Genomic DNA, 17,609 nt, shown 5'->3' on the forward strand with positions numbered 1-17,609 from the left:
TTATTTCTGTGAGCAGGGGGAAAAGAAAAGCCATAAACCAACATATGCAATAATTTGATCAAAACATATTATCCTTGAGGTGAGGGGTAAGATCGACCAGTTGTTTTCCAAACACTGTATTTAATTTGGGGGTGGGGGTGGGATGAAGGACATTTCAGGAATAAACACATTGACGGCCAAAGTGACTCAAAGGAAAAAACCCACAGGAAAAGCAGCGGCGATAAAGAAACGCCAGGAGGAGAATCAGTGTTATTTTGGGCCCTCCGGGCTTCCTGCAGGTGATGGAAATGAAAGAATGATTTTCTGGAACAATTGCTCAGCAGCAAGTGGAGTGAGGGAGAGAAGGGATGGAGGAGGATGTGTGTGTGTGTGTGTGTGTGTGTGTGTGTGTGTGTGTGTGTGTGTGTGTGTGTGTGTGTGTGGGGGGTTGATGGTGGAGCAAAGAGCCAACATAAGAATCAATGTAAACATCACACAAGGTACAAGGTCACTTTGAGTATAAGTACAATACTGCGTATATGTTAAAAAGGTTGTTTATGTTAGTATCGCAGCTCGTGTAAATAGAAGATAAAACTGCCACCGCCGGTGATTAATGAGGGGGAGTGGGTCTAGACTAGGGACGGACACGCCCCCCCACACCCTGCCATCCCACTATAAAGGACCAGATGTGGAGATAGGTGACAGGAGACAGGTTTGAGCATCTCAGCAATCTGCAAAGCACTACAACTGCACATCTGGATTGATGGTCCACTCAAACAGCCACAGCAGGTTTCTACATTTTCTTGGTGGTGAGTATCATTCTTCATTTGTGTTATTTCTCATCTGATAAGGTCTTTAATGCTCATAATTAATGTGTTCATTACATTTTTTGGATGATGTTTAATGTATCTGTGTTTTTATGGCTAATAGTCAGTTTTTAAGAACCAAGAATAAGTCTGTAAAGGATAAATGATTGTCTGCCACAGGCCAGTGCGGAATGGAGATAACTGTTCTGCTGCTGCTGACTGTGCCTCTGACTGCTGCCTCACCACTTAGACTGACTGAGAGGTAAGTGATGAACAACATCAGTAAACACACTTTTAGGAGGGAGGAAATAAAAGCTTCCCCACAGATCAGATTCCCTGCATCTTATATCATCGTAAATCTGAGTCGTATACCTCATTCTGTGGGATCCGCAGGTCAGACGCAGACACTGTCCTCTCCGGGGACGCTGTCCAGGCTTCAGGGGTGAAAAGGTCAGAGGACACACGGGAGGAGCATGTCCCAGCAATGAAGATCATCCCGTTTCATTCAGAGGACGATCGTCTGGGCCAGGATCCACTGAAACACAAGTACGAAACCGGATAGAAATTTAAAAAACCTACTGCGAGTGATTGTAAACACTGACCTGCTCGTGTTATGTGTCATATTATACTGTAACTCCTGGATCTTGATTATTTCCTGAGCGTTTATCAAATGTTTTGAGGGCCCAACTCTGACTTCTACCCTATTTCTCATCGACAGCATGGCGCTGAGGTTACGCCCACGACGCACACCTCAGGGTGGCTGCCAGCTCGGGACGTGCCAGCTCCACAACCTGGCCAACACGTTATACATCTTCAGCAAAACGAACGGCAAAGAAGAGTCGAAGAAGGCCCACGACCCGCAGGGATTCGGCAGATAGGACCGAGAGGAAATATTATGGACTGAGGAGGTGGAGAGTTCGCAACATAGTCTACAACCAAAATATATCTCTTTATGTTCTCACTGACTGGTACTTATATGTGTGGGAAATAGGCCTAACTATAATATGTCCTTTTTAATATATGAATTCTTCAATATTTAAATGTATTGTACAATAATTATTTAATATAAATCAGTATTGTGGAGTTATAGTTTATATATGCTTGGATTAACCTGCACGGGGCCTATAGTGGACCCTAAAACAATAACCTTTGGGGTCACATATCAGAAGTTGTATTGGCCCTGCACGGTATGTTTTTGTTTTGATATTATATGTTGAAAAAATGTCTGCATACAAAATATAAATAAATGAAAATGTAAAAAAACTTCTGCCGTTCATTGCACTCGAGGGTGCGAAGCTGATTGAGGCATTAGGTAATCCAGGCTTTGCACTGTGATATTTTTAGGCAGCCGTGACAGCAGGAAATTCACAAGTTTATTAGTGTCCATGTGTCTGTCGGCTACAGTTGTGTCACTTCTTATGATTAGTAGCAATTTTAAAAAAAAATAATAATAGTAATTAGGTGTAAGAATTTTTGTTTTTCAAGTAAAAAAAGAGACTAGAAATTAGTCTACATGCATATATATATATATATATATATATATATATATATTCCATATGTAGTCCAAAGTGTATATTATGTACATATTCTCTATATTTTCCATTTTATTGCATATTTTATACTTTCAAATGGTCTCTTGGCTTCCTCATTCTGACTATCAGCTGCTGTAACAAGTGCATTTATTTGGTCTCAATAAAGTTTATCTATCTATCTATCTATCTATCTATCTATCTACCACCTACCTACTTTCCTTCCTTCCTTCCTACATACCTATCCTACTTCCTTCCTTCCTACATAGCTATCTTTCTACTTACCTTCCTAGATACCTATCCTACTTCCTTCCTTCCTTCCTACTGACCTACATACCTACCTTCGTTACTTCCTTCCCTCCTGCATACAACCTACATACCTATCTTCCTTATTATAAACCTGTATCCTTGTGAGTGGGGTCCAGCTCTCTCCTCAGGCAGCAGTCTCAGGTATGATCACCCTGTGTCTTGGACGTGGCCCCACCTTCCCTCCCACTTTTGAAGGGAGGCTTTTACAACTCGTCTGCCTCTTTCTCGAACCACACCCTCACCTGTGCGCGGTGTTGCCTGCCCTGCTCCAGTGTCTGCAGAAAGACAAATGGAGTCTCCTTAGATAAACGACGCGTCCAGCGCCAGTTTAGCTCAGAGCACGAGCCTTCTCCCCGGAGGAACATGACCAGGAAGGAGCCCTGAAGTCTTCTCCTCCCTCTCTGTCCGCCTGTCTCCCTGAGACCAACAACTGCAGCAAAGGAAGGAGAAGAGAAGAAGCAACAACATGAGGGACACACCAGGAGGAGTAGGAGGAGGAGGAGGAGGAGGCGTAGGAGACAAAATTAGTAAATCCGAGAAGGACCAGGTGGGTTTCAAACTTCCCATTCATGGTGGATTTTGGTGACGTCTGGGCAAAGAAAACTCGAGGGAATTTTAAAAAAAAGTGGAAGTTCGTCTCTGTGGTTGTGAGTCACGAGGAACACACACACAGACAGACACAGACACACACTGACACTAACTCGCAGTTTAGTGTGTTGCACAAGTGTGTTGTGTGTAAACATACGTGTCGTTCCTCTGTGACAAAGCTCGTGTCTGGTCGCCTGTTGACGTCGCGCAGCTGTTTGCGGTTCACGTCCGAACAGCGGAAGTGAAGCTAACGTTAGCATCGCTGCGGACAGACTTCTACAGCTGCAGGCGTTTTTCTGACGTACGAGTCGATTCACGGAGACTTTAGCGCAACTTTCTGAGACGTCGCGCGTTGTGTCTACGTTACTTTTCACTTCCTGCACTTTGTTAGAAACTCTAAAAACTTCACTCAAAACTTTTCCTTGTAACGTCCTGGGGGAAATAAAGAATTAATAATATCATGATAGATGAAGACTAGAATTAAACTCTCATTTCAATCAACTGCTTTATTTATTTATTTATTCTCTCCCTAATAAACATGGGAAGGAAATTTACTTGAAGCAATTTTCTTAACGTTTCATTTGTTTATTTATAAATGTTTACACTTCATACTTTCTTTCCCAATATATTGGAAAGCAATTACTTGAAACTATTTATTTATCTATTTTAAATTTGTTTATTTATGTACTTTCTTCCTTCCTTCTTCCCCCAAATAACGTAAGGAAATTACTTGAAGAAATGTATTCATTATGGTTTAAGTTTATACTCAGAAGGCTTATACTTTTATGCTTGAGGTTAATATATCATATTATTTATACTTTGTTACAGTTAAAGTTAACAATTGCCATTAGTATAATATCACAACACCAGCATCTAAATAATAAAAATAAAACATAACGTAAAAGTCGCAGTTTCACTCCCATGCACTGGTGTTACTAACAGCATTATTATGGTAACTTGATTATCCCTTTGAAAACAGTTGTCAGAGGATTCATCTATTTAAGATAATTATATAATTTAAATTGTTTAATATTTACAGTGTCCATTTGATTTCAGAGTTGTGAAGAGAGTCAGTGTGTCAGTAGGCAGGTTTGTGGTTGTGTTGCAGACCGAAGATACCTACGTGCCCACACACACACACGCATGTCCACATGCACACGAGATGATACCGCAGCACCATGTCAGAAGTCACACTCGGGTGTTTAGGCTCAGCGTAACTCACCAGCCCATCATCTGGTATTTCACAAGGCCAAAGTCAACATTTCTCATTTGAACAGAATCCCCAACACTCTTATTTCCAGGCATTCAAGGGCAGGGTCAGAAATAAAAGCCTTTAATCGTGACGGTCTGCACGTACAACTCAGTTTACTAACCCGCTGACGTTGTTTTCAGAGTTGGATCCCCAAAATCATAAAGAAGAGAGTGTGCTCCACCTTCGTAGACGATTCGTTCAGGTACTGTGAACTTTGCCGTGCACATTTTCTTTCTGATAATAATGTCTCTCTGATCACTGTGCTGATGCATCACAAGATTTCTTCAAGTCGCTGTATTACCTTCTCACCTCTCTCAGTAATGGGGCCCTTTGCCAGTGTGGGGGTGCGAGAGACGCCCACGGCTCTGTGGCTCTCGGGGACTACTTCAGCACGGCGATCGTCAACCACTGGGACAGCGCCCAGCACTCGTCTGAGTACCCGACGGATGCCTTTGGAGAGCTGCAGTTTGCAGGAGCCAGCAAGAGACATAGCTATGTGGGTGACATTCTCCGGAGGGTTCATTAAACACTTTATTCCTACAGTCTGAGAGTCTATGAATACATCTGTAGTGGTTGATTTAAAGACAACTGCTTCTAAGAGCTAAACAAATAAAAGAGCTGTGGTGGGTAACCTTTAACCTGCTGCTACACAAACACCATGCACTCAGATCACATATCTGTACTGAGAAGCTCAGTTGGAGAGACCTTTAGCATGATATTGTACAAAGATGATCAAAACCCTTAATTTTTAATGTCTGAGTTTGTCTTTTGGCTCCTATTTTTGAAATGTACAATATACACTTGTTTCTCTCTCAGTTCCTACGCATGTCATGGGACACCCCTCCGTCTATGGTCTACACCCTGATGACGGCCCACTGGGGCCTGCCAGCGCCCAATCTGGTGGTGTCCGTAGTGGGTGGCGAGGGAAGGACAAAGGTGAAGACGTGGGTACGGGAGGTCCTGAGGCAGGGACTGGTGAAAGCCTCACAAAGCACAGGTAAACGCACAGTGAAAGCAAAGGGTGAAGTTACTAAATCAACACCTCACACCCTGCTACAGAAGTGGATCAGAGGTTGTAATCCAGTTATCACTGTTGTCGAACCCACGTGGCTGTTTACTTTATCTTGATTATATCAGTGAAGCTTCAACTTGAAGAGCAGTTTGTCAGAGTTGAGCTTATTTTGTCTTGATTTAATCGAATTGTTCCCCTTGAAGTAATTGTTATTACTGACGTAGCTTCTTTTTATTTTTTATTCAGAGACTAATTAGCAGTATTTGTTCGTGTGATTAGTTGTTTTAAGAGATACAAATATTCTGAATGTATTTATTTGAGTGTTTTTAGGTTTGTACCATTTGCCTTGGGTTTGTGATCTTCCCGGGTAGTTCTCATGATTTATATCCCTCTGAAATTTGTCAACATGTCTCAGGAACTGACAAATATATAATAATGAATCAACGCTTTCTTGAACTTCACACAACTGACTCATTGAAGTTATAACAGGAAGAATCCAGCCGTTACAAACTGTAGCACCATTAAACCCTCAGGGCTCTCTGGGGTGCGATCCTAATTTAGTCATACAATGGTTGTTTCCGGCTACTGTGCCAAAGACAGGTGGCACACTGTGATCCTCATCATCTAAGGTCACTTCAAGTAGCTGTTCTCGCTGTGGCCGCGGATCAAAACAAAAACATTCGGGGGGAACACATGAACTCAAGGGACATGACTCTGGTTAACACTCAGCTATTTGAAGACACGAAAGAACTGGAAATAGAAGTGATGAAAGCGTAGGTGCAAATACATTACCTAATAACAAATTTCTCACGCGCACAGGTGTCAGTTCCCTAAATGGGCCTGTTTTTTTCATCAAGATCCATGAATTATTTTCCTGGGGAAATATGTGAAAATGTCCCGTAATGTTAATGAAAGTGATTAACTTTAACGTAATCCTGCATCTGCTGCCGGATCCTGATTCCTGAAGTTTAGTGGTAACCCATCCGTTAGTATTTTAAATTATATTTTAAATTCAAGGACTTGGTGAGATATGACACATATGTTCTTAATATTTCAAAGGTTCTGTCGAATCAATGTTGTCGAGGCTTAGCAAAAAGTTAAACAATTTTTCATATCTCCCCCCCAGGAGCGTGGATCCTGACGGCCGGCATGCGTGAAGGAGTGGGGAGATGTGTCGGGGAGGCGGTGAGGGATCACGCCACCGCAGCTTCGTCCGTCTCCCTCAACAAGGTGGTGGCGCTGGGCATCACTCCCTGGGGCCTGGTGCACAACCGGGAGCAGCTGGTCAACCCTCAGGTTCATTTTTTTTTAACACACTGTTTCACCCTCTAAGAAAAGATCTCGTTCACTTGTCATGTACAACAATCTCACTGTAACATGAGCATTCTCATCAGTTTAGTTTAAGGGGAACCACTTTAATTGTATGGATATATTTATAGTTACCCTAATCTTTAAGTGTTTAAAGTAAAATAAAGGTATATATTCCCCATCTGGTTAAAGTCCTGATTAAATTGCTGTGATGTTGCCTTGGTATCAGGTCCTATTAAAACACACTAAGAGTATCCACTGAAAAGCAGGTATCCATTGGACTGCAGCTTTTCACTGTTATTAGAAGAAAGTGTGCACTAATCCACTTTGGGATTCTTCTTTATTTGCAGGGCAGCTTTCCTGCTAAGTACCACGTCCAGAATATGAACCGGGACTCCTGCTGCTTGGACAACAACTACCAGGCCTTTCTGCTGGTAGACGACGGGAGCGTGGGACGCAGAGGAGGTGATACGGGGTTCAGGGCCAAACTGGAGGACTACATCTCCCACCAGCGCACAGGCATCTGGGGTGAGAGTCATACAATCTCATCCACTCTCCAATTGTGAAATAAGGAAGTAGGTGTAAACAATCTCGGCTTTTGTTGTATTGTTTATCCCCTGAGATTTCTGGTAGAACTGGATGTGGGTATTCAACCTTGATTTTCAAGCTATTTGCGCCTCTTGCGCTGATCTCTCTTCAATGCATGCGATCCTCTGGAATCCACGGGATGCATGCCACTGCATGCCACTGCATGAGTTTGAGACACGGCTCGTCAACATGTAAAATCAAGCAGAGATTTGTCTTAAAGATTCAACAGGGTCTTCTTTCTGTGTCTGTGCTGTCGCTCTGCTCCTGTGTTGCTTGAGAAATATGCAGTTTGATTATTCCAAGTTTGCATTAAAGGAAATCATTTAAAGATGCACTATGTGAGTTTGTAAAAGAATGCTTGTGTCTCTGCAGCCAGCGGCAGCATTGACATCCCCGTCCTTTGTATGCTGGTGTCTGGGGAGGCGAGCATGCTGGAGGTACAATCACAGCTCTAAATGATCAAATTAATTATTGAGTTAATTTATTAATACTAATACTATTTATTAAAATGTATTTTTCTTGCTTCTGTCAGAGAGTGGATCTGTCTCTGAAAAACAACATGCCCTGGCTGGTGCTGGCCGGCTCAGGAGGTATGGCCGACTTCCTGAGCGACGTCTTGGAGAACCTGTCGTCGGTGCCCGTGGTGCAGTCCTGCAACGAGGGGGATGGTGAGGCGGCTTCCAGCGTGGACCTGAAAGAACGAGTGGCAGAACGGGTTAAAAAGCATTTCCCTTCCGAAGTGGAGACGGACAAACTCGTCGAGCGAGTAAGATCCATTCACCAAGACATGTGTAATTACCATGCGGTTACTGACACGCAGAACAGGAAGAGGAATATACAAGGGACTTCTTTCCCTTGTATATTCAGCAGCTGGTTTTGTTGTGTTTTTTTCTGGCTTGGTTCCCTTCAAATTACATTTATGGACTCAGGTTTTCAAATGTTCTAAGTTGCAGTTTGAACTGTTTCAAGACTCCACCTTTACTCACACAAGATATTTCAGATTGCTGAGCATAATCGTGCTTCCAACTGTGTCATGTCTTTAGATTTGTATGACCTAAACAGCCTTTCTTCATGCACACCCCCTTAGGGCAAGCTCACATTTTTATCCCCACTGCCGCTACTGCTCCAAGAAGAAAATGATTGCCCTCTGCACCTCAGGCTCCTCACAAACTCCTGTTTTCAGTTTGTCCCACATTCCTGAAAAACATTCCTAGATTTTACTCATTTCTTCTTGCCTCTCCACAGAGAACTCACTCCCAAGCTCAAGTTTGTGTTCAGGTTTAGTGTTATTTTTATGACACAAACATCTGAAATAGATTATAATTAGAGTTTCTAGCCAACAACATTCAGTCAAGTATATTTGTGTGATCTCCAGAGGACACGAGTCATCAAAATCCCCATAATGCACCAGAAATCTGACTCTGATTACCAATTTCCAGATTGCAGTTTAATAAGAAGCAAGTGTCTCTGCTCAGTATCCTCACTGAGCTCTGTCTTTCAATGAAAGTAGTGAGGTATTGAGAAAGAATGGCCATTCCACATTCCAGAATATAATTATATATAATATATATATATATTCATTTAGCAGCAGCGGCCCACAAAGTCAATAAACAGTATTGATAATAGTAGTAGTATCCTCAATTTCTTAGCGATACCCATCTCTAGTACTTTATCCAAGTAGTAATTTAAGATGTTTGGGAAAATGGCATCAATAATAGAGCTTTGGAGTTACTTCATTTAAAAAATCCAGAAAACAACAAGGCTGCAATATAGGTCCTCAGTCTATAAACAGTGGGTTAAAGAGGCAATGTCTGTATAAATAGAAGTAAATACATATATTCAAACAGTCTGACCTGAGGTGATACACATTTCAGGCGGAGAAATGTTCCTTGCTTTAAGCCCTGTAACTATATTTACAGCTGCTGAGCTCATCATTTATTAACTCGTCATTGTCCTAAGTTTTGTTGAAACAGTAACGTAATCAGTGTGTAAAATCCAATCGTGTTGTAATTTGGTATCAGGGACTGATTTGAAGTCACAGTTTCATGTTGATCCTACTCATTTCTTCTCATTAATCCTGGTCCTTAAGTTCAAATGCTCTGATAAGACCTTTAAATGTTTGATATCCTGCTCCCTCAGCATCAGGCCATACACTTACTGATATCATGGCTTTGACTGTACCACCCTCATCAGTATCTTTTTCCCCCAAAATATTGTCCTCATTTCAAATGTCGTGTTTTTCTGTCTCCTTATTCTGTGTCTTCAGGCTCTGAGTATCTACCAGAACAGAGATATGATTACGATCTACCACGGGGAGCAGGAGGCCCCTAATGACTTTGACACAGTCCTGCTCAAAGCATTAGTCGGAGGTAGATATACCTAACTCGTATTTTAAAATGGTTTACATGGCACAAGTTTTTATTTGGATGTTTGTGGTGTTTTTCAGCCAGTAAGCACCGTGCGTCAGTGGATGCCAGCCCTTACAATGAGGAGCTGAAGCTCGCGGTCACCTGGAACAGGGTCGACATTGCCAAGAGTGAACTCTTCAATGGAGACATACAGTGGAGGGTGAGAGGAGGGGGAGAGAAAAAAGAGAAATACTACCGCTCTAAAGTAGACGCAGTAGTTTAGCTTATATTTTATCAAATCAAATACTTTTATTGATGCTGTAAATATCTTAATTAACCCTGTATTTAAACCTGCCCGATAATCAATTCACTTCATCCAATCAGTATGACGACTTGGAAGACTCCATGACAGACGCCCTGATCAATGACAAGCCTCAGTTTGTGCGTCTTTTTACTGAAAATGGCCTCAACATCCTGGACTACCTGACCTACGACCGGCTGGAGAGCCTGTACCGATCCGTGGCCGATGGCACGCTCCTTTACTACCTGCTGCAGCGCCAACTCATGGAGCGGCAAGGTAATGCAGTTGCTGCTTCTACCCTGTCGAGTCAGCAGGCCACGGCCTCCAAATTGGACAAGATGAAGCGCGGGCCGGGGATGGATATCAGCCTTTTTGAGGTTCTTCTTTATAGCTTTTTTTCACCCCTCTAATTTTACTGAAATTTAACCGGTAATAACTTGAAAGCATCTCGCATTTAATTTGTCATTCTAACCCCCCCTTTTGTCTCAGGTGTCAGGAGTCCTGGAGCTGTTGATGGGTGACGTCTGCCAGCTGTTCTACTTCGATGCTTTGGGTTTAGAACAGATCACATCCAAGAGGAGGGCACTCAGGGTACGCTCAACCTACGAATATACAGACATACACTCAGTGGCCACTTTATTCAATCTAAAACAATCCAATTCAACAACTCAGCCATAAAACAACCTTTGACGCTATCAGAGAGTTTTTTTCCGAATAACAATAACAACAAAACGGAATTTTTTGTAAAATAAAATTTTTGTGATGGATTGTTTTTAGATTTTGCTGAAGCACATAGAGGAGTCCAGCAGGTGTATCTCAGAGTAAATAAATTCTGCTCACAAGTGTCACTGTTACCATATCACCTTCGACTCGATGCCCTCTGAGTGAATCGTTCTCCTTCCTCCCAGCGCGTCAGTAAGCTGCTGCGTGGCGACTGCCTGTATCGGAATAAACGCTGCCTCTTCCCCTGGGCGTCGCTCTTCATCTGGGCTGTTCTGCAGAATCGCAGCGAGATGGCTACGTTCTTCTGGGAGATGGTAAAACTCTCAACTGACAATTACAGAAACCACACATTTGGCCTACAGATTATCAATGTGTTTGAACTGACCCCCCCTGACTTGTTGGCCCTTACACACTCGTAGCTTGTCTGCTCTATGACCATCACAACTGACTTAAATGCACCGTGGATCCTATCAGTACCAGTTTATCTGATATCCGTCATTGTTTGCGTCAGGCGGGGGAGTCGGTGCTGAGCGCTCTGAGCGGCTGTAAGATCCTGAGAGAACTTTCCAAGTTGGAGACTGAGACGGAGAACAAGGTCTCCATGAAAGAGTTGGCCCAGAGTTTTGAGAACCTGGCACATGGTGAGACCTCGAATGTGTCATCCACTAAAGTTCCATTAAACAACGACTGATTTAAAAAAATAAAAAAAAATGTGCAGAAAATAATGAACTTACATTATGTTTCACATCCATTCAGTCACTTTTGTAATCCCTGTGTTTCCTTTCCCGCCCCTCAGACGTCTTCAGCTCTTGCTATCGGAGCAATGAGAGTCGCTCGTTCACTCTGCTGATCAGGAAGTCTCCGGTTTGGGGGGGTACGACCTGCCTCCAGATGGGCATGGGCGCTGACGCTCGGCTTTTCTTCAGCAACGACGGAGTACAGGTTTGTTTTCTGACGAACACATTGAAGACAACAGTGGAACAAGTCGATGCTTCTTTGCCGTTTAACCACTTCTATTAATGCTCGGCCGGTTTTTAATGTTAAAAATAAATAAATCACACCCGCTGTGCTCCTCATATGGGAATCTGCTGTAGCTTGTAATAAGTTGTGAGTTGTAGTTATAGTACATAAATAATAAATACATTTGAACATAAATGGTCTCTCCTCCTCCAGTCTCTGTTGTCGCAGATCTGGTGGGGTGACATGAAGAGGAACACGGAGGTGTGGAAGCTGGTGCTCACGTTCTTCTGCCCCTTCCTCTGCTACACCAACTTAATCTCCTTCAGGTAAAGTCCACGTGTACCACACTGTGATTTTTTGACAACACTGTTCTTTGTGATGAGTATCCAGACGATCCAGATTTCCCCACACAAAAACGCCTGTTATCTCTTTTGTTAAAACTTTGCAACATAGGAAACACGAGGACCAGCAGCTAGAGGAGGAGAGCAAGCCTAACGAGGATGGACAAGGCCGGGACAGCGACAGCCTCTACGGCACCACCGTCTTCTCCTTTTCCGACATCAAGCACATGTAATACTCCTGAATGGATGTGTCGGATTTGCAGCTTTGAATGAGAACCACTGCTTTGTATGTGTTGTTGTGTTGATTCTTTAAAAATGTTGTTGTTGTTGTTTCACCAGTGAAGCTGACGCACAAGATGCAACCACTCCGAGGACAGCACACCTTAAAGGTGGGTCCTCTTTAAATGCAGGACCTCTAACGCAGGACTTACACGTACATGCTGCATTAACGCTTTTGTGCTAACGTGTTGTGCTAGCTGTCAATGCAATTTTGAAGGGATATACAGAGGAAATAGAATACACAACCACATGAACACACACCAGGTGCCTCTGCCTCCTCTGTCCAGACTCATTTTTATGTTTGATGTCAGGCAGGACCTTCATTTGCATTGATTTTGATTGATTGATAAGTTAATGTTCAGCAGTTCTGTTGTCGCCTCACGCTCTGAGAAAGTAATTACTTAATCTAGCTGTTCTGACTGTGATCGGCCGCTAATCCAATGTCCACCGACCTTCCTCACAGGCATACCTCAGAATCCCAGACCACCAAAGCGCCCGTTTATCGTGTCGAGATGGCGCCAGTTCTGGTTCGCACCCGTCACCTCGTTTCTGGGCAACGTCCTGATGTACTTCCTCTTCCTCCTGCTTTTCGCCTACGTGCTGCTGGTGGACTTCGAGCCCCCTCCGCCCGCGGGTCCGGCCGTCACCGAGTACGTGCTGTACTTCTGGGTGTTCACCATCGTGTGTGAGGAGATCCGAGAGGTGAGTGCGAAGAGACGTTTAATGGGCTGAATCAACTTCACCTCTAACAATTGTAAAAAATACGGAGTTAAACTAAAACAGTGTGTGATCTATTAAACAGAACATGGCTTAAGTTTTAAGATAAACTGATCTGTTAAGTCGGTGTTTTCTTCTCCAAGACTTTCTTTTTGGGGGCGATGAGTTGGCGCCAGAGGATGAGAGTTTACATCCAGGATGTTTGGAACAAGTGTGACCTCACCGCCATCTTCCTCTTCATCATTGGACTAATCTGCAGGTGTGATTACGCACAGAACATGAATATTGTGTTTTCACCCCTGTCACTGTTTGTCTGTCTGTGTGTTAGTTAGTAGGATTATGCAAAAACTATTTTTACAAATTGCAACCAAACTTGGAAGAAGGATGTGGTATGGGTCAGGGAAGAATCCATTCAATTTTGGTGTTCGGGAAGTGGGTCCAGGATTTTCTTTTCTCTGTCTTTAACATTGTGAGGTTGATTTTTTTTTTTTCAACATTTCCCCATATAATTATTCATGGATCTTGATGAAAACATGTATAGGAGACGAATATCTATGAGTTTGTGCAATTGGGTGCAGATCCCCCCCCAAAAATCTGGATCTAGTACATTTAAATGTGGTTTCATTAGGTGACTGTCTGGTGGAGGTATGGTCTGTAATGAGTTCCATTCTAGTTGTTATTGGATTATGCCCGTTTGACCTGTCACCCTCTAAACAAATCAATACCTGAGTCACAGGATCAGATGGTGACAATATTCAAAGTTTAGCCACTAAAGTGTTTTTTTTTATTCAGATACAATAATTATCAGACCATGCAGAGGCTGAAAAATATTGTTATTTTTGTGGTTAAAAACAGCATTAATATATTAAGATGATGTGTAAGACATGGAAAAGCATCTTTGCATTCAAAATATGCACATGTTGTTATTTTACAAACTGCCCACTGGGTGTCGCTGTTACCACAGTTTATTTGCTTCACTCTGTGCCTTTAGGATGTTCCACGTGTCGTATGGATATGGCCGGCAGTTCCTGTGTGTGGACTACATGGTGTTCACCCTCCGCCTCATTCACATCTTTGCCATCCACAAACAGCTGGGGCCAAAAATCATCATTCTCAGCAAGATGGTGAGAAGATGCCATCAAGCTGACGTGTTACTAATGTTTAAATTCAATATGGCAACTCAATGACAACCAAACAATACTGATGTCTCCTCTTCAGATGAAGGATGTCTTCTTCTTCCTCTTCTTCCTGGGGGTGTGGCTCATGGCGTATGGAGTAGCCAACCAGGCTTTGCTGTATTCCTACGACCCGAGCCTGAATCGCATCTTCCGCCGGGTTTTCTACAGGCCGTATTTGCACATCTTTGGGCAGATCCCTGTGGAGGAGATGGACGGTAAATCTGTTTGTGTGTGCACGGTGCAAATAGAAGAAACAATAATTGTAATGGTTTCAAACCAGTGGTAGAATACTGCATTTTTAAAATTTATTATTTGACCTATTTTTATAAGATTGAGTGTATTTTTTGTATCTGTTCCAGTTGGGAAGCAGTGGGACATGCCCTGCACACACAATGTGACATTGATCCAGGCCGGTGATGAGCCATGCAGGACGATGTACAGTAACTGGCTGGTGGTGATTCTGCTCGTCGTTTACCTGCTCGTCACCAACATCCTGCTCATCAACCTGCTAATCGCCATGTTCAGGTAAAAGGACGAGGAGACTGGTGTCAATCAATCTGTCTCCGTGGCTGAGCAACCCTCACAGTAACTCTGTCTGTGTTCACTCAGCTACACCTTCTCGGAAGTGCAGGCGAACAGCGACATCTACTGGAAATTCCAGCGCTACAACCTGATTGTTCAGTACCACTCCCGTCCCTCGCTGGCGCCTCCCTTCATCATCATCTCTCACATCAATCTGTTTATCAAGAGGATAATCCGCAAGGTGCCCTCCATCAAGATCCACCATTTTGGTCAGTGCTACAATAGACATCTTTAAATTAATATAGTAAAGTTATTACACATTAATTGCTGATTGAAACCAGAAATACAAACTTAATATTTCTGTAACAGCCACGATTTACTGGCTTGGTTCAGGAATCACTGTGGTTGAACTGAGCTGAACAAATCTGATTTTAAAAACCTGAATCTCTTTCTCTCAGTGTTGCAGCTACGAGGGAAAGTGGCGAACAGGCTGATGACGTGGGAAACCATTCAGAAGGAGGACTTCCTCACTGCACAGACCAAGATCCAGAAGAGCAGCGACTCCGAGAGGCTTAAACGGATGTCGCTCAAGTGAGTGCACCTTCGTACACCTTCCCACACGTTAGCAGGGAAATTCGTGTTCTTTTACTGAGGTGAACGTCTCCTTCTCCAGAGTGGATGGCGTGCTGAAACTCCTGACTGACACCAGAGACGTTGACCACAGGCTAAGGGCTCTGGAGAATGAGGTACATTTTATTATTCTTTTGCCATTCGTCGTCATACATATACAAGTTGTTTTAAAAGACTTGAGGGTTAAACTCTCCATCGCTATAAAAGACAAATAAAGACAAAAGACAAATAAATACTAATAGTCTTCTTTACCTGCCCCGCTCTCTAGCTGTCATTTGAATACACCTCATAATTAACAGGCAGATATAAGAGTTGTGCCATCTCATGATTTGCCAGGAAGCAAATTTCCCAAAATGTCAAGCTGTTCCTTTAAGTTAAGTTTTAAGTTTATATTCGACTGTGAGATCTTTGGTAAAATTCATTGATATTCACTGGAATTCGCTGCTGCACAAAGAGCCGTCCACCTGCTTATTCAAAGTTTGCAGATTCCTGACTCAGACACTTGAACCGGAGAATCCGTTGCCATTGCGGTGAAGGCACCTGTTGTTGTGACCGACAACGTCAATTACACTGATGAGTCCAGAGCGCTGGTCACCTGTTTGTTCAAAGTTTATTAACATTGAACGTATCTCGTGTCCAAATATCTAGTTATGGTCTGTATTGTAAAATGGTCTGTATTTATAAAGCCCTTTCTAGTCTTGATGACCACTCAAAGCTCTTTACAGTACAGTTTTTGCCATTCACCCATTCATAGAGTGCTTCTAGGTGCACGACACAGCCGTCAGGAGCAGTTTAGGGTTCAGTACCCTGCCCAAGGACACTTCGGCACGCGGAAAAGGGTCGACTGGGATTGAACTACCGACCATCTTGATAAAGGACGGTAGCAGCACAAATCTCTGCCTGTCTGACTGACATCTCTCAGTGGATCTGAACTACTTCTCCTTCCAGGGAAGGGCTCTCCCACCCATGACCTTACTATCACCATCGGCAACTCCGGTGGTTTAGAAATGACAGTTTTCTAATGTACAGTCAATTTTTTAAATTTCAGATGGAGTATTGTTCCAACGCTCTCAGCTGGATTGTGGACACGTTGGCTCAAGGCAGCACGTTTAAACCTCCTCGTCCTCCACCTACACAAAGAGGTACGTCCAAATTCCAGAGCATGCCTTCACACAGCTCTCTGCATGTTGTTTAGTCATTTGTGTGTGTTCGCTGCCCCCCCCCCCCTGAAGATGACTTTGCTTCTTCCCCTGCACAGATGTGTTCCCTTGTTCTGCCAGTTCCACCTGATTCAGCCTGGCCGGTGCGTTCACTTGCTTCACATGGTCAGTAAAAGACAACAGTTAAAGACCAGTCTTGCTGTTCTTCTGCCGTGTTCAACACTGGACTCATTTAGCAAAGATTCTCAGTGGTTCTTGCATTAAAGAGAGAGAGAGAGAGATGTCGTCACTTCCTGTTACAGTACCGAATTAATTGAAAAGGTGACGTTTTAATGTGAAATTCATCTCATTCTAATGCCAAAGTCAAGTGCATGTATTTATAATGTGGTAGGAGATATTTTATGTATTTAATTTGGCATTGGTGTTAAAGCTTTATTGCTTATTCTGTTTTTATGGTTTTTACAGAGTTTTACATCATTACAGTGAAACTAATACTACTGTTTACAGGGGCACATTGTATTACTTTTGTTTTTAGTTATAGTTGATTTTTATCTTAATAATAACTGGAGAAATCACGTGTTCTTTTTCTTTTCTGTCTTTCCTTCAATTTTCTCGACAACCAGAATTTCCAAAGACAGATTTCTCCGTTTGTTAGTACGGTGTTTTTGTTTTTCTGCATTTGTGATCATGTTCAATAAAGTTTATGTACAGTATACGTCACCTGAATTCTTAAGCAATTATATAACATGTTATGTAGTGAGCTCCAGGCTACGTTTAGCTGTAGCTTGATTTCCATACTTTATACAAAGCTGAGCTAAGCCAGCCGTTCCGTCCAGGTGCATATTTACCAAAGACTTTAGACAAGGTGTCAGAAAGATGTCAAACAAAGGGTTAATGAGGCTGATGAAATATTTGCGAACGAGGCCCAAAGCCAAGTGCACGTTGCACGAAGAACCCAATAACACTGAAGCAGACGTGAACTAAAACAGGACATATGGACGGAGTGGAAAAGGGCTGCATGGTGCTTAGTTTCAGTTTGCCAGCGCTCACACTGAAGGTCACATAGTGGAGCAGGGCTA

The 17,609-nt window shown here is 42.9% G+C and overlaps 1 protein-coding gene across 1 annotated transcript; it reads left to right on the top strand.

The window, feature by feature from the left end:
• The first annotated feature begins 2,805 nt into the window (after positions 1-2,805).
• Positions 2,806-17,243, top strand: LOC118100458 (transient receptor potential cation channel subfamily M member 4). The gene is made up of 28 exons (XM_035145603.2): positions 2,806-3,170; positions 4,604-4,665; positions 4,782-4,959; positions 5,280-5,460; positions 6,602-6,771; positions 7,134-7,311; positions 7,744-7,808; positions 7,904-8,137; positions 9,638-9,740; positions 9,818-9,939; positions 10,104-10,397; positions 10,510-10,611; positions 10,929-11,057; positions 11,255-11,384; positions 11,540-11,685; positions 11,917-12,029; positions 12,157-12,273; positions 12,384-12,433; positions 12,787-13,025; positions 13,184-13,299; positions 14,032-14,164; positions 14,259-14,433; positions 14,578-14,743; positions 14,828-15,009; positions 15,199-15,331; positions 15,414-15,486; positions 16,419-16,512; positions 16,629-17,243. The coding sequence occupies exons 1-28, from the start codon at positions 3,090-3,092 to the stop codon at positions 16,658-16,660; spliced, it is 3,798 nt and encodes a 1,265-aa protein (XP_035001494.1). The 5' UTR covers positions 2,806-3,089; the 3' UTR covers positions 16,661-17,243.
• The last annotated feature ends 366 nt before the right edge of the window (positions 17,244-17,609 follow it).

The sequence above is a fragment of the Hippoglossus stenolepis genome, chromosome 21, assembly GCF_022539355.2.
Source record: "Hippoglossus stenolepis isolate QCI-W04-F060 chromosome 21, HSTE1.2, whole genome shotgun sequence".
In the NCBI taxonomy this organism is placed as follows: Eukaryota; Metazoa; Chordata; class Actinopteri; order Pleuronectiformes; family Pleuronectidae; genus Hippoglossus; species Hippoglossus stenolepis.